At 39.7% G+C, this 23,687-nt stretch overlaps 1 protein-coding gene and 1 long non-coding RNA gene across 13 annotated transcripts in view; one reads left to right on the top strand and one right to left on the bottom strand.

Moving 5' to 3' along the window:
* The window catches only part of LOC132671875 (uncharacterized), a 62,833-nt gene extending 55,650 nt beyond the window's left edge, over positions 1–7,183 (top strand). Inside the window, exon 7 of the long non-coding RNA XR_013557193.1 lies at positions 7,085–7,183. This is a non-coding gene — a long non-coding RNA (uncharacterized LOC132671875). The remainder of the gene's footprint in view (positions 1–7,084) is intronic.
* PLEKHM3 (pleckstrin homology domain containing M3) overlaps positions 1–23,687 on the bottom strand; it is a 196,748-nt gene that overhangs the window by 40,469 nt on the left and 132,592 nt on the right. Inside the window, exons 7-9 of one of the 12 annotated variants that reach the window (XR_009607289.3) lie at positions 18,822–18,918; positions 17,915–18,266; positions 67–16,602 (exon numbers count right to left, since the gene is read on the bottom strand). The exons of 8 other annotated variants lie outside the window; for them this stretch is intronic. Coding sequence is in view for 3 of the 4 variants with exons in the window: in XM_060623250.3 (XP_060479233.1) it covers positions 18,265–18,266; positions 18,822–18,918 (99 nt within the window). In the remaining variant the exon portion in view is untranslated. Of the gene's footprint in view, positions 1–66; positions 18,267–18,821; positions 18,919–23,687 lie in introns of those variants that run through there. 3 more of the 12 variants (XM_060623250.3, XM_060623251.3, XM_078450945.2) reach the window with 3 other exon arrangements.

Here is a 23,687-nt window from a genome sequence, read left to right as displayed (position 1 = left end):
AATATTCTGAATTTTCATTCAATTCTAAATTTTACTATTCTTAATTGTAAGTCTTTAAAAATAAAAAATAAAAAGAATGCCACTGTATTATTTTTCTTAAAAATAGAAAATAACTAGGGGAGCCCGGCTGGCTCAGTCGGCAGAGCACGTGACTCTTGATCTCAGGGTGGTGAGTTCACCCACATAGGGCTCAGAACTTACTTAAAAAGGAGGGGGGATAACTAGTAAAGGGGATTTTCATATTTCAAAAAGTTTGTTAAAATGCCATTTCCCCATTGCTAACCTTTGAGCCCCTTATTATGGCTCAGTCCTGGGTTGTTTGTATATAAACAGAAAACTTCTCTAATTAGCTGCTCTTCACCCCTCTCACAGGACTGAAACTTTGGTTAATGAAGCACTTCCCTGAGGGTGGATTATGATGTCACCAATTAGCTCTTATCTGAGCCTCTCCCAAAGGTGACAATTTCTACTTAGACTTTGTAAACTATGTGATAATTTAATCTGGGTTGATGTAATTGGGTAGATTTGTGAGTGGTCATCATCATTTCTATCAGATCACATTTTGCTTCCTGCTGGAAACAGCCTCAGGGAATAAAAGAAAAAATTTTTTCAATTTCAATTGTCTTCAATGGGTGAATAACAGATGAACCCAAGAACACAAATTTCTTATTCAGAAAAATATCTGGGGTGGGGCCTACTTCAGACAGGTTTTCTGCACTAGGTAAAGTGCCTCCAGGGGTGTGGCCTCATCAGGCCACAACCTCAAGGAACTCCAGTGGAAACATTTACAAAGGGTGAGTACAATTATGGGGTCCACATGTTGTGAGCCCCCCAAACAGGCCATACAGTCTGATAGAGGTACACATGTATTTATGAGGAAAATAATTAAAATAGTTTAAATGGAAACAAGTCCAGAAAATTCTCATGGTATGGTCAGCGGAATTTTACTTCTCTGTTGAGTTTATTAGTTATATGTCTGAAATTAATTATATTTAGGTCTCTATTGTTCATTTTGGCTCTAGTTAAGATAATACTGACTCACTGAGTAGTAAATAAGGAAAGGCCCTAAGTGATCTTTTAAACTCAGCTTCCTTAATATATGAGAAAACTGAGGTCTAGAGGTGATGTGTGCTGCCCAAGATCACTTGGCCAGCTGGTGACAGACCCAGACTCCCCCTCTTATGCACATTTCACTACTCTAGGAAGGAGCCTTTCTAAGGATATCTTAGGTCAGAGTGCAGCCTCTGGGTTTGGCTCAGCCTGAGAATTCTGAGGTCTCTGGATGCCTACTGACCCGCCATGTAGAAATGGATTTCTAAACTGATTTGGTTCCCGCACGGAAACAAGACGCACACACAGCCTGCATTGGTCCAGGCTTATCGCCATGATTTCCATCTGAACTGGACCTGCTGTGCCTTACAGATTTTTTTTGTCCAACACATTTACTCCTTGTATGAAACTTCCCTTAAATGGTCACATCTTGTGTTGTTTTCTGAATATGGAACATGATTTTAAATATTATATTATTATCAGTTGAACTGGGAAATTCATCAGTTAAAGTAATCACCAAATTCTGTGACAAAAATGGACTTACCATCAACTTAAACCCTAGCCTATTTACCAAAACTAGAGATGTAACTTCTTAAAAGGAGTGGCAACTACAGCTGGGGAGAGCAAAGCAAAACAGAACAACTCCCTCTACGCATGTGATGTGGGAGGAATTAAAGAAGTATGGCTTTTCAGAGAGGGCTTGAATAGAGACCACTATAAAACATCTTAACAGGAAACAACAAAAGACTCCACATTTGAAGAGATACGGAAATACAGGAGAAATCAAGGCAATATTAGCTGATCATGTAAGGACAGGAGACACATAACAGGCAGAAAGTGAAGAAGGGAAGGAGAAGTAGGGAAAGGATGGAAACAAAAAAGAAAAAAAAGTTAAGAAAATAGAAAAGGTCAATTCAAATGCTCACAAAGAGAAACAAAGGACAGGGCTGACCAACAGCAGATAAAGGAGTGACACTTCTTGGCTTCTATTCCCAGTTATGTCCCCGGTAAGCTGTGCAACCTTTTTTATAAGTCACTTCACTTCTCCGTGCCTCAGTTTCCTTATCTACAGAATAAAGGGACTGTACTAAGTCGTTCAAAACTACAGGATCAATAAGGATCCCTCTCAGTTTGAAGATTCTATGATTTTGTGATTAACCAACAGGGAAGACATCAAAAGAAGCTTGTTGAATACCCCCAGGAATGTAGAAAGGGAATATCTGGGGAGATAGATAAAAGGTGAGTTTAACCAGACTAATTAGAAGATACCCAAGGAAATTTTCAAAAGAAGTGAAATAATGTCACCAGCTTTTTATTCCTCTGCTTGCTGAGTGCCATTCAAAGAGGGAGTTAATGCTTTTTAGGAATCATCCCTCACAGGTGTGCAACCAGATATCGGTTTTCCTGAAGACGTCTGCAAATCCCTTCCTGTCGTCAATGCATTTAATTAGTTAAAAGTTTAGATAGCACTTAGGGACGGAAAGCACAATATAAGTGCTCAACATTATTATTACTTCACAGCTTTTATGAGACCAGCAGTGCCTAAGATTAAATGAAAAACCAAAATGGGTTTCTGGCTAGAAGGTTCTGATCTAATAAATTGCTAGGTTACTGATGTGAGGAAAAACAAACCCTGCACATAAACTGGAATAGGTGCTCTTTATTAGCTTGCATGCCATTGTCTTAAGACAACTGGTGATTTTTATTCCTCACCTCAAGGCGTCAACAAATAGTAAACCACCACTCACCGCACAGTACTGATTATGATTTCATACATCCTGTTTTTCAAGAATATTATCTACTGTGTTTGTGGTGTCTGTATGCTGGGCATCTATAAATGCACGATATGGGTTCAAATGTGTATGGGAACTTACTATACAGTAAAAGAGGGTAAAGATAAATTATTTAATAAATGATGCTGTGGCAACTGGTGAGACATTGTGGAAAAAATAAAACTGAATCTCTAACTCATTCCATAAGAAAATGTAATTGCAGATAAATTGAAGATTTAACTATGAAAAGAAAACCATAAAAGTATTTTAAAACTACAAAAAATATTAGAGAAAAATGTTAGCAAAATATTTACATGGGGCAAATATTTTATAATCTTAGAAGCCATAAGAGAGTGATAAATGTGAACATGTAAAATTAAAATATTAGTAAAATACAAAATACCACTTACAAAATGACATGACAAAAACAAACTGGGAAAAAACAGCTCCCATTTATATAAAAAAGTGCCAATTTCCTTAATAAATAAAGAGCTCTTTCAAATTAATAACAAAAAGAACAACAACGTAATTTAAATAGAGGTTCATGAAATAAATAGGCAATGAACACAAACTACAAATGGCAAACAACATAAAAAAGATGCTCAATCTTAATTACAATGGAAAAATATACAAATTAAAGTAATAGTGTGAAGCTACTTTTTATTGCTCAGATCGGCTAGGATTAAAAATATTATTAAGTGGCGCCTGGTTGGCTCAGTCAGTTAGGCGGCTGACTCTTCATTTGGGCTCAAGTCATGATCTCACCATTCGGGAGTTCGAACCTCACATCGGGCTCTGTGCTCACAGTGCAAGCCTGCTTTGGATCCTCTGTCTCCCTCTCTCTGCCCCTCCTCCACTTGCACATGTATGCTCTCTCTCTCTCTCTCAAAAATAAATAAATGTTAAAAAAATTAATGTTTAATTAATTTAACGTGGGTGTAGGAAAACAGGCACTCTCAAGATACTGAATGGAAGTATAAACTGGTTCCACCTTTTCAGAAGGCAAGTGGCAATACTTGTGAAACTACAAAGCACACACACCCTTTAACCCGGCTGTCCCACATTAACTCATTTACACTACATAGCCACACAAGTGCTCAGAGAAATAAACGAGGGTGTTTGCTGCAGTATTGGTTCTAATAGAGAATGCACTGGTTAAAAATTAAGGTAACTAGACTATGCATATAGCTGATAAAAGAATGAGGTAAACCTTTGTGTGTACTAAATGTGCACGTATGTCCAGATGTCCACAGAACACTATTAAGTGAAAAAGGCAAGATGCAGAAAGGTAGTATTGCTTGATCCCATTTGCAAAAAAAAGTTAACGTTTGTAAATGAGTAGAGATATCTAGAAGGAGACAGACTGGCTATAGTTAACAAAAGCTATCTCTGCAGAATGGTATGTCAGGGGAGAGAAGGGCAGACTTTAAAAATAGAATTCTGTAATGAAATATCAGAAAAAGAAATTAAGGAAACAATTCCATTTACAATTGCATCAAAATGAATAAAATACCTAGGAATAAATTTAACCAAGGAGGTGAAAGACCTGCACACTGAAAACTATAAGACACTGATGAAAGGAACTGAAGATGAAACACATAAATGGAAAGATTTTTGTGCTTATGGATTGGAAGAAATTAGTATTTTTTAAAATTTTTTTTTAATGTTGATTTTTGAGAGAGAGACAAGAGTGTGAGCAGGGGAGGGGAGAGAGAGAGAGAGAGAGAGAGAGAGAGAGAATCTGAAATAAGCTCCAGACTCTGAGCTGTCAGCACAGAACCCAACCAACCCGGGCTCAAACTCGGGAACAGCAAGATCATGACCTGAGCTTAACCGACTGAGCCACCCAGGTGCCCCAGTATTTTCTTTTAAAGTTTACTTATTTATTTTTGAGAGAGAGAGAGAATATCCCAAGCAGGTTCCGTCTTGTCAGCACAGAGCTGGAGGCAGGGCTTGAACTCATAAATAGCGAGTCAGACGGTTAACCAACTGAACCACACAGGCTCCCCTGGAAGAATTAGTATTGTTAAAATGCCCATACTATCCAAAGAAATCTACAGATTCAGTGGAATCCATACCAAAATTCCAATGGCAGTTTTCATAGAAATAGAACAAAAAATCCTAAAATTTGTAGGGAACCACAAAAGACACCAAATTGCCAAAGCAATCTTGAGAATGAAGAACAAAGCTGGAGGCATCATGCTCCCCGATTTCAAACTATGTTACAAAGCTATAGTATCAAAACAGTATGGTATTGGCATAAGAAGAGACCCATATCTCATTGGCACAGAATAGAATCCAGAAATAAACCACATGTATATAGTCAATTAATGACAAAGGAGCCAAGAACATATGATGGGGAAAGGACATTTTCTTCAATAAATGGTGCTGGGAAAACTGGACAGGCACATGCAAAAGAACGAAATTGGACCACTATCTTATACATACACAAAAAATTAACTCGAAATGGATTAAATATTTGAATGTTAAGACCTGAAGCCATAACATTCCTAGAAGAAAACTTAGGTGGTAAGCCATCTGACATCATTCTTGGCAAGGATTTTTGTTTGGATTTGATAACAAAAGCAATGGCTACAAAAGCAAAAATAAACAAGTAGGACTACATCAGACTAAAAAGCTTCACAGAAAAGGAAATCATTGACAAAATGAAATGGCAACCTAGTGTAAACCATATATTTTCCTTTTCCTTTTTCCTATCTCCTTTCCTTTCCTCTCCTCTCCTCTTTCCTTTCCCCTTTCCTTTCCTTTCCTCTCCTCTCCTCTTTCCTTTCTCCTCTCCTCTCCCCTCCTCTCCTCTCCTCTCCTCTCCTCTCCTCTCCTCTCCTCTCCTCTCCGTTCCCCTCCCCTCCCCTCCCCTTCCCTCCCCTTTTTTAAGTAGGCTTCACACACCCAGTGTGGAGCCCAATGTGGGGCTTGAATTCACAACCCTGAGATCAAGAACTGAGCTGAAATCAAGAGTCAGATGCTTAGCCAACCGAGCCACTCAGGCACCCCAATCCTATATTTGATAAGATGTTAATATACAAAATATATAAAGAATTCATACAACTCAACAGCAAAAAGGAATCTGATTAAAAAATGGGCAGAAAATCTGAACATTTTTCCAAAGAAGACATACAGATGGTCAACAGGTACATGAAAAGTGCTCAATATCACTAATTATCAGGGAAACAGAAGTCAAAATCACAGTGAGCTATCAGATCACATCTTTTAGAATGGCTTATTATTGAAAAGGCAAAAAATGACAAGTGTTGGCAAGAATGTGGCAAAAAGGGGAACCCTTGTGAACTGTTGGTGGGGATGTAATTTGGTGCAGCCACTATGGAACATGGTATGGAGATTCCTCAAAAAACTAAAAATAGAATCACCATATGATCCAGCAATTCTACTTCTGGGTATTTATCTGAAGAAAATGAAAATACTAACGAGAAAAGACGTCTGTACTCCCATTAATGCTGCGGCATTATTTACAAGAGCCAAAATATAGAAACAATCTAAGTGTTCATCAATGGATAAATGAATAGAGAGACTGTGATACACACACACACACACACACACACACACACACACACACACAGAGGAATATTACTCAGTCATAAAAAACAGTGAAATCTTGTCATGTGTGACAACAGGGATGAACACTGAAGGTATTATGCTAAGAGAATCTAAATTCTCATATATATGGAATCTAAAACAAACAATAGCAAAACCCCAAGCTCACAGATACAGAGAACAGGTTGGTGGTGGTTGTCAGGGGTAGTGGGGGTTGGAGAGTGAAATGGGTAAAGAGGGTCAAAAGGTACACATGTCCAGCCATAAAACAGTTAAGTTATGGGGGGGGTAATGTATAGCATGGTGACTGTAATTAATACTGTATTGCACATTTGAAAGTTGCTAAGAGCGTAGATCTTAACAATTCTCATCACAAGAAAAAAAGTCGTTAACTACGTGTAGTGATTTATGTTGTGGTGACCATTTCGCAATATACACAAACAGTGAATCATGTTGCACACCTGAAATGAATATAATGTATGTCAATTAGACCTCAATAAAAAAGGAAAGAAAGCTATCAGACATTCAAAGGTGATAACTTCTTAGAAGTAAAAGGGGGGTGGGTAGTAAGTGTGGAGAGAAAAGAGAAATTTGGGTGGTAACACCGGAAGAACAAATTGGTGACTGGGTGACTGTGTGGATGATGTTTGTAATACAGAGTTAAACTCTATTTTGATGTTTGTAAACAGCTTCTAAACCTCATGCCTGCCTCTTCTTGTGCCCCACACCTGGGCAAGCTGATGGGACGTGTTCTCCCTTAGCACCTGCAGGAGATTCAAACCACCCAATTTCCTGCTTCCTACCGGAATCCTCACCCAGGCCCACCCCCTAACCGCAATAAAAGCCTTAAGCCAGTCTGCTTTCCTTATTCTCTCCAGTCATTTTGGAAGAGTTTGAGCTCTGCTCGTCCCTGAAACCTCAATTTGTAAGTAACTAGCCTTTTCATGCTTTCAAAAAATATATATATATATTTCTGTTTTTTCATGTCTAAATTATGAATGCAAGTTAACTTTCATAATGTTTAAATTGTTAAAAAACGACAGCTCTACAAAGCATGGCTTTAGAAATGTAATTTGCATATGCATATATGTAAACTTTACAAAAATGTAGATGACCTTCATTTTCTGGTTTTGTATGGCCTGTGTTTTTACTCGTCTCTGATAATGTTTATTTTCACAAAAGGTCTTGAAAATTGCCTATCAGTGAACCTGTCATGACTGCATTAGACTTGATGCTTGTATCTAAGGAGACCTGTGTGTCTAATCAGAATGTTCTCTGACTTATGGGTGTTTTTAGGTTTTGGAAGGTAACACTGCCCCATTCAATTAGAATGACTTATAAGATATGTGGAGTGTCAATAGCCCTATCTAATACCAGGCAATTTAAGGTCAGGTTTTTGTTTACATAATTATCACTGAATTCTAGACATTTAATCTTATCTCTTTAAATACCTAACTGGGAGTCAGTAAGTAAGCAATCATGATGCATATTGCATTTTCTATGAATCTCACTTAAATGTTTTAAATGCCCTTTGGCGGTTCTACTTTTTCTTTCCTGCCCTCTCAGAAATGACCTGCCCTCACAGCTCCCTCCCCTGACATTATTTGATCTTGATCACCTGGTTGGTGAACAAATTCCTATAGCTTTAAATTGTGTTTTTTGTAGTCACTAGGAGGAGAAACAGTAGTGGTATCAGATCCTTTTATCCATTCCCCAGATATTCAAAGGTTATAATAATTTCATACCACCCAGCGTACTGTGCAGGGGAAGTCTGTTCCCCAACTTGAACATTTTTGTCACGTAGTTTGGTGTGAATCCAAGGAGAGAGAAGTCAATGCGCTGACTGACCTGCCTTAGACTTGGCCTTAAGCAAAAAATGAAAACCGTGAATTTACAACAGGAGGACATTCAAAGACAAGATCAGGTTCAAAGAGAAAAGCATTTTGAATAGCATGCTCACATGTGACATGTTCAGAGTTTCGGCAAAATCTAAATGGAAAAGTGTGCGAAGAAAGAAAGCCCGGCAAGGGGCCAGTTTTCCAGAGGGCTGAGGGCAGATCAACCGTGATCTGCCTCCTTCTCCACACCACCCAATGGCCTGCCTTTCTCCCTTCCGGCATCTCTATGTCACTGGGCCAGAAGAGAGGACTCTTCTACAGTTGTGTGCTACTGCTCGTAGCTCTAGTGAAGGAAAACTACCAAGCAGGTCAGAGTTTCGTACAAATCGTAGAGGTTTCGGTTTTCCTCGGGCCCTCTGTGCTTCAGGCACACGGTTAATCAAAAAAGGATTTTACTTTGTTCCCTCAGTCTTTCTCCTTTAATTTTTATTTATTTTATTTTATTTTTTTAAGTGAAGAGCACTCAGCTCATTGAAACTCCAGGAAGTTGGTGAGTAGCTTCTTGTCAGCTGGGAGAAGAGGGTTCATTGGCTACCTCATATATTAAATTGAGGTATCCCATACATAAGGTATAGTGCACAGATCTTAGGTACAACTCCAGGAAATTTTAAACGTGTGCAAAACTATTGCCCTGTTTGCTCTCTCGGCCTCCAGCTCCAACCACGCCAACCCATTCTCTATGGCATCACCAGCAGGATCTTATTAAAATATCTGACCAAGTGATGAAAATGACATCAGCTGTTGTATCACCCCCACAGCAGTGACTGTTTAATTTGTGCCAGTCACTTCCCTAAGCTTTTTAACTCATTTTCTCCATTAAGCTAATACAAGTTAAGTACTTGGAACATTTGCAGGCACACTGTGAGCACTAAATAAATAACTATTATGTACAAGAACCCTGAAAGGTCAATACTGTTATCATTGCCAATTTGCAGGTGATAAAACTGAGGCTCATAAGGCTTATGTCCTTTGCTCAAGGTTGCCCAGCTTAAACGTGTGGAGTAGGGAGCTGGACTCCCAGGGCCCGGTGCTAACCACTCCAGTACATTCCTAGAGCTGGTATTTCTTTAATGAAAACCCCTTGAGGCCTCCTCAGCCCCTATAAGATAAGGTCTCAACTCCTTAGCATGGCCTGCAAGGTCTTCCCACAAGCTAGGTACATCCACTCTTTGCAAACTTGCTTCTAGTTTTTATCTACTGTGCCTCTGTCTCCTGCTCTCATGATGCCTGCCTACCTCATCATTCCCTCAAAAAGTTTTGCTTGATAACTACTATCTATTGCTATCATCATGGAGAAGTTCTGGATGTTTTCTATATTTACTTCCAATTCTTATTGCAACTGCCCAGGATAAGTAGCATCTTCACTCCTTTCACAGGTCAGTAAGTTTGGGCATAGAAAGCTTCAGGGACTGGTCGCCTGGTCAGAGGACCAACAGGCACCAAAGCTGGAGTTTCAACTCGGGCCCGTATGGTTTCCATGCCTAGTCATTCCTACTCCATTACCATGCCTCTCCAGGCATGCGCTCTCATACCTGGCCCAAATGCCACCTAGTTTCTAAGGCATTTTTGCCTCTAGCCACTACCTGACCCCATCTTGCTCTGCTGCCCTTCCATGGGTATAAACAGATCACTTGTTAAGGAGGAATGGGTCCTGCTCCATTTCCATTTCGGGCCTTTCCAAGTGCATTCAACCTTTGTATTCAAAAAGCTGAAACAGGATATTTCTGGGATATTCCTACTGCAGGCCCCGGAACCAAACACTTAAATGCCAACTTTGTCTCAACAAAATGGCAAGCCTTTGACCAGATGAGGTTATGGTTTCATGGCGTGAACCTAGAGGGCAGAGGGGTTGCTGCCAGTTAAACACCACATGCACTTTAGCAGAGCCTCCAGGGGACGTGTGATTCACGCGCTCCTGGGACGTGCACAATTCCTGAGGGATGAGCTAGTCGGCTCTCCAAACATGAGACAATAGAGGATGAATGCTGTGGGCAGCCAGAAAGGCCAGAGTGGGCAATTTTTGAACTGCTCTTGAAAAGCATTTTATCATTGGAATAGCTAACATTCTTGTTGATTATGTAGAATAAAAAACACTGAAGCATTTGAACATTTGGTGCATGTTCAGCTCCTTCTGTACCTCAAAAATGAATCTTAATGCGCAGTCTGTAAAAGGCTCCTAACTTGACAGGAAGTGGCTGGCTCTGCAACTGCCTCCTGACAAGTTTTGGCAGCATTTGGCTGTGATCATTCGATCATAGTTGTATTTAAGATTGTAAAATAAGTTAATTCTTTTAGCTTATTAATCTTACATAAGTTTAAACTACATGTGTTTCTTTTCAAGTCCCGAGCTAAAAATTCTCACTGTTAAGAAAAAGTACAAAAAGTGCAAAAATTCAACTTGGAGTCAGTACAATTATTAAAATAATTTAAAAAGGAAATTGGGTTGACAAGGTGATTTCAAAGTTGATCTGGAGGGATAAAACGGCAGGCATAAGTGAGACAATTTTGTAAAACAAGGATATGAAGATACAGTTGTGCTACCAGACCTGAAAATATCATAAAATTCACATGATTGGTACTGGCCATTGGAATTGCTGCTGAGGAAATAGAAGTGATTGCTCAGAAACAGATCCCAGGACACACATGTAATTAGATTATATGAATATGGAATCAAAAGTCAGCATGGAAAGGACGGAGTATCTAAAAAAGGGCCTGAAATGACTACTTAACCATTTGGGGGGAAATTTCCCCTCTATCCTCACTTATACAATGAAGAAAAATCCCAGAAATTTCTTACTGAATGTATGAAATGAACTATTTGAAAAGACAAAATGCAACTTATCATTTATCAGATTCAACCATGGAGAAAGGCTTCGAAAGCCACAGGGGAAAAAAAAATCACAACAGGGAAAAGTGGACAGATCTGAACTCATAAAAGTTGAAAACTTCTGTTTATCAAAAAGATCACATATAAAATCCAAGGACTAACAACAAAACTAGGAAAAACATGACCCGTAACATACAAGGAACTCATGTAAACTCAGTGGGGAAAAAAAAATAGTCTGTCCTCAAATGGGCAAAAGATGTGATCAAATTTTTTAAATGTAGTAATTAACATGCAAAAACACATTTAGCTTCCCAAATAATAAAAAAAAAAATAGGCAAAATCAAACGGTGATGAGGAATCTTTTTTTTTTTTTTTTTGCCTCTAAAATTACCAAAAACGTGTGTGTATGCACGTGTGCGTGTATGTGTTTAAAATCCCTGGCTGATGCTCCAGAGATCTGAAGAGAGAACTTGATGTGTTGGCAGGTATAGATTTAGGAAAATGTATCTAGAGCTTTTAAAAAGTTCAAACCCTGACTGTAATAATTCCTCTTCTGAATTTACCTTAAATAATCAGAAGCTGAAGATTTTATACAAGGATGTATATCCTAGTATTATTTATAAGGAAAAGGCATTCAACTATAGCAATAGAATCTTCCACACGAAAGCAAAAGAGCTAGTGCTTCTGAAGGTTATTTAAAGCAAGATAAAAATTGATCTACTGTAAAGAATAAGCCATGTTTTATACCTATACATGCACAGGAAAGACCTAGCCAGATGTGTATCCAATTGTTAACTGTGGTGGTGGGCTAATGGTAATGACAGGAGCAGCAGCAGCAGCAGCAGCAGCAGCAGCAGCTAACCGTGGCCAGGTATGTGATCTCACTGAATCCTCACATCACCGTTAGATCTTACTCCCCTCGCTGTACATGAGGATGCCGAGCCAGTGGAGCTGGGACTCAAAGTCTGACCTACCAAGGGCTGGGATCTGAAACTCTCTGCCATCCTGCCTGGCGGTTATTTTCTCATTTTCTCCCTACTAACTGTTTGTGCTTCCCAAATTCTGTGCCATGAGTAGACTTTAATAATCTAGGGGAAAACACAACTTTTAAAAAAGTGAGTTGGGGCCAAGAAGCCCTTGGAAGTCTTGTGTTCTGTCCCATGACAGCCTGTGGTATGGGAGGCTGTGCCACCAGCGAGTCTTCTTTCTCTTGCCCTTGGCTCTGGGTTGTCTTTCCTAAATTTCCTGTCCCTTTCCCCTAGTCTTTCCAGTGCACATCGTGGAGTCAGTTGGCCTGGTGAGGGCGGGAAGCCCTTGGCGCATGGTGGTGCCATCCTAGAGCTGATCTGGACTAGTCTCTTCCTTCTCTTCTGCCTACCCTTAGACTTCCTGGCATCCCCTGGGAATACGCCTTAACAAAAACAAAACAGGGCCTCCTGGGGTTAACTCTGGACTTGGCCTTTCACAGCTCTAGGATTCAATTGCATTTTTTCAGTGGTTCTGCCTTTAAACTCAAACCCTTTTAAAGAGAAATTTAAGGAGAGCAAAACACAGGAAACAGTGCCAAATGCCAATAACATCTTTTAGTCGTTTGGGGAATGGGCAGCTTTAGAAACCGCAAATTCCCACTTATGCAAGGGCCACTTGAGCTTTTTTCTTGATTGCTTAGTGACAGAAGCCTGGCTTTAGACCATGGTCAGAGTTGTTCCCTCTTGTTTTCTTTCTCTCTCTTTCTCTGAAAATAGTTATAAAAGGCCTGAGTTATCACAAGGAGAGTTGCCTAATCCTAAAGCTCCAATCAAGTAACAAACATCATTTTCCACTGATGTAGTTCGTTCAGACTAAAAAGCAGATCCAGGTCTCAGTACCTGCTCAACAAGCTATCCTAATGAACCCTGCACTCAAAGTTTGGGAGGCTCCACACGTGGGACTTCGCCACCAGTTGGCAAGGCTTTGGTACCTAATGTGTTCGGCTAGGCATTCTGTCTCCCTTCTCCCAAAGGAAGTCACAAAAGGGGAAGATCTGAATATTGTTATGTGATTATGTTGTCCAAAACTGTAGCTGGTACGATAGAAAATGGAAAGAATCCCGGAGAGCTCTCTTCTGTGACTATCAGGGATGATGAACCCAAACATCAGAGTCCAATTTGGAGGTTCTTCTCAGCCCCCACCATCAGAGCTAGATTATGGTGTGACCCGGCCAGTCCTAGGACATGAATTGGTAAACTGTACAACATTATCACCAAAAAAATTGGAAATAAGGTGCCAGTGAGCTCACATTTCCATGGCTACTCTTTAAATTACTGTCAAATGTGAACTAGTTCCTCTAGAGGATAAGTAGATAGCAGTGAAAAATTTTAAAAACTTCTTTATATATTGAGTACTGAACATTTTGGTGGTAAGCACATGTAAGGTGTACAGAGAACCTGTAAGCCAGGAAAAGCATTCTGGAATGATGCACCAGTCATCTGAGCAATCAGTTAATGTGGGTGCAAGAGACGAGCTTCATTGCATGAATGTTAAAGTTGCCTGATTCTGTAAAAATCGCAGACCAAAACCAAGAACTATAGAGTTGGAAAAAGATACAAATATCCTCAATAAAATACTAGCTAGCTGGATCTAGCAACATATAAAAAGAATTAAACACTATAACCAATTGAGATTCACCCCAGGAATGCAAGGTTGGTTTAACATCTGAAAATCAAACATTGTATTAAGTCACATTAATAGAATAAAGGACAAAAAACACAAGATGATCTCAACAGATGCAAACAAAAAAAAGCATTTGACAAAATCCAACCCCTCCCTGTGATAAAAAGCATTTGACAAGAAGGGAACTTCTTCAACAGATATAGGCTATCCATGAAAAACTCAAGTTAAAAGCATATTTAATGATGAAAGACCAAATGTTTTACTCTTAAGATCAGGAATTAGACCAGGATGTCTGTTTTTAACACATCTATTCAATATTTTACTGGAGGTTCTAGCTAAGACAATTAGGCAAGAAAAAGAAAAACTGATGGTGACCAAATCTGGTATCTGAAAAAGTTGGAAACATTTTGCTGAGATGAAAGCCAGAAAAAAAAAAAAAAAACCTTAAGTATATTTTGATCAAGACCTTATAATTATATCCTTGTATGTTGCTTGTACTCTTGGAGAGGCTGTGACTAACACCATCCAGTTCAGAGTTATGGAAATACTTATTAGGAATCTCATTCCAAGTAAGTTAAAAAGGTAGTGCTACTGTTAGAGTATGTAATACATTTTTCATTTTTTAAAAATGTTTATTTATTTTGAGAGAGAGAGAGAATCCCAAGCAGAGCCTGATGCCGGGCTTGAACCCATAAACTGTGAGATCATGACCTGAGCCAAAAGGTTGGATGCTTAACCGACTGAGCCACCCAGGTGCCCTGTAATTCTTCATTCTCAACAGAAAGAAGTATAATGTATTTTTATTGATAATCAGTTTGTCGCTCCCTTTCCTTATCTACTAAATATACTAAATACCATCTGAGTACCTACTAAAAGTAAGTTAAGAGTACCAATGAGGAAGATGCTAAATTATTAGCCTGCTGGAGCATCCACATATTTGTCTGGCCCTGCTTTCTGAAGGTTCTCTGGGTCATGGCTACTCCCAAGAGAAAAAAGATGACATTAGTCTGATAGACCTGTTCCAGGTCCCTTTGTACTGGATCATGAAAGACTCCATATGGACATGGGGCTTAGTGTCAGGCCAGAAACATGCCATTGCCATCTGCTGCTGAAAGTGAGGCCATTGGGTAGATAAGGATGAGAACCTGCCTCTCTACAAAGATCCTTTAAGGTACAAGGAAAGCCACATAAGGGACAGGGCTACTCAGACGTCTTAGAGTTAGTGAAATAAAAAATGTGAAAGCCAGTCATATCCATTGAGTTTACAGAGTGATCTAGGGGCTGGGAATGTCTCAGTCTGAGACCTTTGACTAGTTTCTATTGTCTTCCTTAGAGCATTGACTGTGGCGTTGATCCTGTTGCTTCGGGGTTGCTGGCCAATGCCAGCCTTCAACAGGCCAGATCTTCCCTGGCTGACTCTGACTTATCCTGAGAAATCATCTTAAATTTTGCAGGAGTCTTTGAACTTTGCTACTTGTCTGTGCTTTGGACTTAAAATTAACCCCTCCAACTCCAGCCTCCTTGACATTGGGCATTTGGGGCCTCCTCTCCCTTTTACAAATCTTTCTGCATCTCCCAATGGCCTCCTTCTAGATCAACTCTGAAATCTCATGTAAAATAATGTTTTGATCAAAGCATGAAGTCAAGAAAAATAAGTGACTTTTTTTCTTAAATATGTCCAAGATTTTTTAGCTTCTCTATTCTCTTAAGTCCCGGAAACAACAGCAGCAACATTAAAGAAAAACAAACAAAAAACCAATGACCAAGTATTTCTCAATTGTGCTCTGAACTTTCCATTTTGGAAGTGAAAAATGAAATAAACATGTTAACAAATATCAGCATTTCAATGGATTGGTTGCTCACAGTAACTATTTCAGGGGCACCTCAACTTTCAAAAAGGATTTTATTAATAATTAGCATTGCAGTCCTGATAGGAAAACCAGAAACCTAGAGAATAAAGAGAATTTCACAAGCAGAGTGCTTTAATAATTTCCCTGAAGAAAAGGCTTGAATGCACTTTAGAAAGAGATTGGCATGATTCCACATTACCCTTCCTGAAGTACTCAAGCCTGCTAGGCAACGAACAGGAATCCTACCATGAACAGTGACTGAGCAATGGCACCCAAATTTCATGTTTTCAGGATCGGTACAATTTTTTTTAAGTTTCTAATTTTTACTTTTGCCGAGTAAGGATATTAGAAACCAAACAAAAATCTCTTGACTATCATTATCCTTTCACAAGAAGGTAATGGGATTTTAACACCAAAAAAGCAGAAATAGTATGTTTTCAGGAAAGAAAAATTATGAGGTGTGATTAAAAGTTCACTACAAAAAAAAATAAAGTAAAAACTCTCAGGAAGGCAAAAGAAAATAGGTTATTGTGGGGAAAAAAAAGTTCAATACAATATATTTTTCTCTCTTCTCTATGCTCTGGTGAAAACTCCGTGGCAGGTGAGCACCCCCCCCCCCCCCCCCCCCCCCCCCGCCACGGAGGGAGGGAGGGAGGGAGGGAGGGATCTTTTTGATAAGAACACAAGGAATCTGACTCAGTGTTTGCCAAAAACACTGCATTAAAGTGCACTTCAGAATAGAAGAATCAGGACAATGTTTCCCAAACTTCAATCGTGTGAAAACACCTTCACAAACGTTGTCATAGCTGCATTCCACCTGTGTTGTTTACTTAATGCTTTATTTAAATGGAGTCATTTACTTAAGTAAGTTTGTTTAAAAATGAAAGCCTTGCATGAATACCACAAATGGAAAACCAGCATCCCTTGCCATAAAATCAAGATAACACAACTGCTGGAACACCCCGAGCCTGCCACCAACTCTGTTCAAAAAAAAAAAAAAAAAAAAAAAGAAAAAGATTAGCAGATGTTAGGGGTTCAAGTCGCACCAAAATAAGTCGTTGCTTAATTTAACCTCAAGGACAGAAAGAGAGCGAAGGGAATAATTTTCTCATTATGTGATTAAATGTCATTTAATGCCACGTCCATCTCTTGTACCAACCAGTTGCATTTTGGTAGAAATTCCATGAAATCAGAGATGTCCTTGTATAGTAATGAAAAGCACTGGCTAAGTTGGTCTTCCTGAGTTTGAATTTTGATACTTTTCCATGTCCTAGCTGGTGACTTTGGGCAAATTATTTTTACCTGCTCTGCCTAAGGTTTTCATCTAAGAAATGGGCGTAATAATAAAACCCACTGCACAGGCTGGTTGTGAGGATGGAATGATAGATACATGCAAATCTCTTAGAAATGTAAATAGCACATTAAGAGCTCAAAAATGTTCTTCTTAAACCACACTTTGAGGAATGCCAAATTAGGATACTGAAGGCTTATATTAAGCTGTATCAGGCATATAGTAATATAGTAATGTATTTCTGGAAAGAACAGTTAGGAAATAAGAACGACCATTCTTTTACTAATTTAAGTAAAAATGAATAACTTAGTGCACATGCATCTACGGCAATTTATTGTTTGTTTGGTTTGTTTCCTTCCATGCCCAATTTTCTTGGCTAAGAGCAAGGTTGAAGGATATATTTTTGCCTTTGAGGCATACCACATGATGCCTTTGACACAAAAAGGTCACACCATACAGAAGGGCTTTTGGGATCTTAACTGTAAATCGCTACTTAGGTAAACAAGGCCATCCAAATATATTAGGCTTTTAATTATGAAATCAATGTCCCCTCTATTTAGAGTAAACAATAGCATTAACAGGATTTAACCCTCACAGTGGCTACACGTTATGATTTAATTCATATTGTGAAATATAGTAAGGACAGACTTACTCATCACTACTATCATCAAATAAATAAGCTAACATCAAAAAGGAGTCGTTCTGGGGGGCTCCTGAGATGGATTAGTTGGTCCTGAACAAGAAAGACATATATTAACATAAGCTAAGCTGTTGCCTTTCATGTGTTTCATCCCTTTTGTCCCTGGAACTATATTTAGTACAGAGAGAACAACAGCACTGCCAGGGCAGTCAAGTAGAAAGAGAGGGTATTAATTTAGTAGATCTTGCTCAAGGTTAGGTAGGGCAAGAGATAGCGGGCAAATACATGTTTAGTTTGTTAAACTACAAGATAAGGTCACTTGGAAATTTATAGCAAACTCTAGACCCTACTGTGGGTTTACCTTGATGGTGGCCTCATTCAGAAGGGTCTGGATTTCAAAAATATCCATCTTCTTTATTCCCTGTCCATTTTCCAGGGGAGGAACTGTTTCTTCTGTCTCTATAGCATGCTTCTTGGTAACATCGTTATTGCCTCTTCTTCCTCTCCACTCAGCTTTGGCTGTTTCTTCTTCCAGTGTTCCAAGTTGAACACTTCTGCTTTTCTTTTTTGCTGTCATGATCCCCCCATTTGTAACTTGCCTCCCTTTTCTCTACAGACCTCTTTATTGCTAGACTTCTCTTCTGATCAGGCCAAGTCCTCATCCTTATTTGTTTTGCTTTTTCAGGAAGGTCGCTCAGTTTTTCTATCGAATTCTGCATCAAATATTAACCATTTTTTTAAAAATGTTATCTGTCCTTTCCCACTTCTTCCCTCACTGTCAAGAACATTTAAAAAAAAATTCCTTCACTGTACTTTTATTATGTTTGTAAGCCATAGAATATTCCAGATGCTGGAAGTGGAATTAGGCCACATCTTTTCATTTCTCTTTGCACCTTTCCCTAGGACCTATTTCTTTTAGAGAGCTTAGCTTGAATACTTTAGGAGACCACAAAGAGCACAATAAACTCAGATGCAATACAGTAAATTCCTTTTCCCCTTCCTTCGAGTTTGCATCTGGTCTGTGTATCTAGTCAGAGAGTCCTCAGCTTTGGAGCTCATTAAATGTTAGTAACTACTAGCAGTGGCTCTAGCTTTTAGTGAGTTCTACACCTTATCTATAAATGGTCCCTATGCTCTGGGGAAAATGAACACTTTTGGATCTATCCGATTACTTTACAATGATCTGAATGGGTCGTTTATGAAAATATACTAGTGTCCTGGAAATGTCACTTCACCGCTAAAATAAGGACCAAAATATCCATACATACACATGCAGAGTCTGCATTCTGCCAGGTGGTGTTCCAAGTGCTGGGGATACTGGTGAACAGCTCCGGCAAGGCCCGGTTCTTCAGGAGCAATGACTTCCTGTGAGTATTTAAAGGCCCAGGAAAATGATCGTAATCATACTGGTCAAGGAAACCAGGTTAAAACCATCTTATTAAAGAGGAGTGGATCAATTTGTTGGTGGATGTGCCACTATGTTAACAAAAGCTCCACCTCCCTGAACTAGGATACACATTTAAGAGTGGGCAGGTTTAAAAAAAAAAAAAAAAAAAAATCCTAACCCAACCCAAAAGATAATGGGAATCATCTGTTCTGTTCTCATGTGCAAACCTATAATTTATGGAAAGATGGGAAAGAGAAAGTCCCTGAGGAGACCTAGCCAAGTTCTGTGGTGAAAATTCAACTGTGCTCAAAGCTCAGACTGGAAGAGGTGGGGGTGGAGAGGAGCAAGAAGCCACAGTAAAAATAACATGTCTTGAGGCAGCCAGCTCCCTCTCTTCCCCCCACTTCCAATGCCATTCCTGGGCCAAGCTGCCTTCCTTCCTTGCTTCTGCCGCCCCAGCCCTTCCCCGTTCACAGGTTATTAATTTTTCCTCTGTGTTTTTCATTCATATTTGAAGAATTCCAAATTAGCTGTAGTACTCATGATTCTGTCACAAGGTCATGTCAGCAGTATAAATTGTACGGCATCCTAGGAAGCAGGTAGTTAACAGCATGTGAGAATGTGCATTAATGAAATAAAATGGAGTTACCAGGAATTTTCAAATTACGGAAAAGAGACCATTTCCTTAAACGCATGACTGTGTATAATACATATCTGTGCATACTTACGTATAATTTATGACTAGAATATGCTAGAAGACCTGATAATAGAAAAGGCTATCATTCTTAAATGCAGTGTTACTGGCAATATCACCCCACCAAACTCTGATTTTTGAGTTTTAGCTCTATATCATGATGGCTATGTATTGTATTTTTAAACATTTTTTTTTAATTTAATTTTTTGAGAGAGAATGTGTGTAAACAGGGGAGAGGGATAGAGGGAGAGAGGGAAGGGGAGAGAGAGAATCTTAAGCAGGCTCCATGCCTGGCGGCACGCCTCCATGCCTCAATGCGGGGTTTGATCCCATGGCCCTGGGATCATGATCTGAGCCAAAATCAAGAGTTGGACACTCAACCGACTAAGCCACCTAGGCGCCCCAGTCAACTACTATTTTAAATGTATTTTTAAAAATGCCAGTATTAGTGATTTCTGCTAAGCCATTTGAAAAAGCATTTTCTATTACGCTTAATTTGCTTACATACTTCATTAAAAGTTCTGTGTGTGTGTGTGTGTGTGTGTATCTATATCTTTATTGGTTCCCTTATCAGCCATATAAGGTAAATTATTATCTATGTCAGAGATGGAGAAACTGGGGTCATCTAAACTAGAAAAGATTGGCAGTAGTGGTAGAAAGAGGATGTGAAATATATGTCAGATTGTCCAGGTAGGGAATCCCCTTTGTAACATTTCAGAGTTTCTAATATTAAAGTGTTCTTGCTATTCATGGACAGCTTGAACTGTTAGAATAAAAAAGAGAAAGCACCTGTAGTCACGGGGTGCATGATAAAAGCCTTATTACGGTGCTGTAAATCAACTGAACTTCACGTATTTATAACACAATCTCATCATCTTGTGAGGTAGGTACTTTAATAATCCCCATTTTACAAATAAGGAAACTGAGGCATAATATGTTTAAGTAATCCGCTCAAGATCACACAGCGGGTAAGGGGTACAGCTAAGATGTAAACCCAAGCTGTCTGGCTCCAGGCTCCATGCCCTCAACCATTATGCTCCACTGCCTTTCAGAGGGCATGCTATAGCTGAACTATAGCGGTTACCGAAAATCAGTTGTCTGAACTCAGGACTAAATAGTCCTAAAAAAAAAAAACCACAAGATTAATGTTAGTGAGATCTTCAGGTCACAAATGCTCACTTATGCAATATCGTGGCTTGAATTAACATACAGTCCCTTTTGAGCTCAGTCTCATACTTGTCTTCCTCTTCCTGTAACTCATTCATTCATTCACTCCATATTTATTGGGCATTTCCTCTTGCCCAGGTATTGTTCTTAGTAGTGGAGTGCAGGATGGATAAAGACTTGCATTCAAGGTGGAATTTTCCACGTATAGGTCATTTTTATTTTTACTTTTTTAAAGTAGGCTCTATGCCCAATATGGTGCTTGAACTCATGACCTTCAGATCAAGAGTCGCATGCTCTACCGACTGAGCCAGTATTTTTAAAGACTCTTACAAGCAGGCCTAAGAACGAACTCTGGTAACATTTTATGTGGGGAATGCATAGCATAGTCTTGGCAAGAATCCTAAAACTGCACCGTCTCTGTTCCCAGTCTGGAAATTGGGTAGGCACCTCCAGATCCCGGGTAGAGGGACTGCTCGTTTCCTCCTAAATGCATCTCCTTCCCACTCGGAGGACCCCGTCAGCATACTGCCCATCTAGAATGAGCATCTTGTCTTACACATTTTAAATCCACCACATCACAAAACATGGTACCTAGCACTTCACAAATACTTAGAAGGTCATGAAATAGAGTCCATACATAAGTCAAGGAGTGCCTTCCTAAGGGGATCCTAATCTTTTTGTTTTTTTTTTTAAGAAGCTACATATTCTTTTTAGTGTGGTAAATATACATTACATTTACCATTTTAACCATTTTTAGGTATATCTCATAATCCCTTTTGATTGGTTACACTTCACTGACTACTTTTCAGAATACTGTAGCTTCTCCTCCACTGTTAACCACTTCACGGGTAATAAAGTCACGATTCAGACAAGAAATTGGTTTTCCTAACTAGCACGGCTGGCCCCATTAGCCTCTTAGGAAGAATGGCTTCTTGCCTAGATAGAGATAACTTCAGTCCTCATGGTGCCCCTTCCATCCCCACCCTTGATGTGTCCAGAAGCTAGCTCCGAGGCCTGAAGTTTCTTGGCCTTCCTCATCCTAAGCAGCTGAATCAACTTGTCTCTCCACCCCTTTCATTATCCCATTCTGTCCACCCTATCAGTGGGGTGGAGACTCCTAGCTTCTAAGTGTGCTGAAGAAAACCCCAAAGGCAAGAAACGAGAATAACTTGCTCCTGCTAACAAAACAAACCAGAATACACAGTAGGGGCCAAGACCTCACAGTAGCCGAGTTCCAAATCTTTCCTTATCCCAAGGAGACAGACTGCCTGCCTCTCTATTCTAAGCTCAGGCAATGTGGCTTAAGCAAAGTCCTAGAGGAATTCAAGCCTCAAGATCCATTTTCAGCTTCTCCCAGATCCCCATGTGCCTTTTTATCCTTACTCCATCTTGCCCAGCCAAACGTGAAAGCCAGTGTAAAGACCATTGCATGTCTCACTTTGAAAGGACTTGAATGCCCTTATGAACCAGCTCCTGGCTGAAATCTTTGGTCCCATGGAGACAGAGAAAGCAGCAGCCAGTTGGAAAACAAAACAAACAAACAACGAAAAAAAAAGCGTTGTTATCTTTACGTCAAATTAAACTCAGATCTGCTTAATATCTTGGCCAACTTATGCCACAACTATTTTGGCCCTTTCCGCTACCCCAAAGCCTTCTGTGGCCAAAATGTACCATTGTGCTGCTGTTTGACACTGTGTGCCAGCAGGCTTCTGTGCCAAAGCCAAGTAACACCCTTCCTTCTTTGGGTTGTGGGGTAGCAGGGGAGGGTTTCTAATTCCTTTTGTGACCACTGACTAAGAGCTGAGTGGTCAACAATTTGGTAAATTATATACACACCTAAAATGTCAGCTGCATCAGATTTTTGTCCTCTATTCTTCCAGTAGCTGAAGGGAACCTTTAGGCTGAAGGCAATTCTAGAAGAGTTGGGTTTTCTAACCACATTCTGTGGGAGGGATGCTAGCAGAACTCCAGGCACGCCGGATCCTGAGCAGCAAAGACTCATCTTTGATAAGTATATATGCCAATGATTCAAACCAATGGCAAGTGATGAGAATTAAAAGTAGCCAGTTATGAACACACACACACTCGCGCGTGCGCGCACACACACACACGGGGAGGGAGGGAGAGAGAGAGAGAGAGAGGGAAGCTCTACCACAAAACTCCTTTTTGGAAGCAGACTAGCTATAAATATATAAACACACACTGACACAGGTCAGTCTTAGTGATGACTATAGAATATGCTAAGTCCAAAATTTCAAAAAACAAAAGCAAATTCACAGTATCATAAGTCCATATGTAATTAGCCTGCTTTCCCATTTGTGCTATAATATATTCTGTGGGTTACCCAGTTCTTTGCTCTGGAAGTTTGCTGTTTTTGACAACTGGTCACTGGGTTGGACAGAATGAAAACATTTTGGCCACCACAGTAGTGGTTAAGACTGTAGAAACTTTAGGGGCTATGGACTATTTGGGGGAACCTGGGCAGGACTGGGCCTAAGCACTATGACCACAGCATCTACGCAGCGTCTCCCAGGCACTGGATTTTTACATATATGGTGCTGGTACTCAGGCTGTGATGGGAACATTTATGTAGTTCTGTTCTCCTCATTGCCTTCTATTCTTTCCTTCTACCCAGTGATAAGACTTAGTGGAGCTTCAGCAATGGTAGGGCGTGGCCTTGCTGCCAGGTAGATCTTGGTATCAGGATGCCTCTAGAAATAAAGAAATGTTAGTGCTGGTGGCAAATAGTAAACATAGTGGTTCAGAGTGTGTGCCCACTGGAGAAGGGAATCCTTCAACTGCAGGGGTAATCAAGCAGCTGGTCGTATTTATTATTCTTGGATTTGACAAGTCTGAAACATTTCATATAAAACGGAAATGAGAAGG

This window comes from Panthera onca, chromosome C1, assembly GCF_046562875.1.
Source record: "Panthera onca isolate mPanOnc1 chromosome C1, mPanOnc1 haplotype 2, whole genome shotgun sequence".
NCBI lineage: Eukaryota > Metazoa > Chordata > Mammalia > Carnivora > Felidae > Panthera > Panthera onca.
The sequence above is the reverse complement of the archived record's forward strand: the minus strand, read 5'-3'. Positions and strand labels throughout refer to the sequence as shown.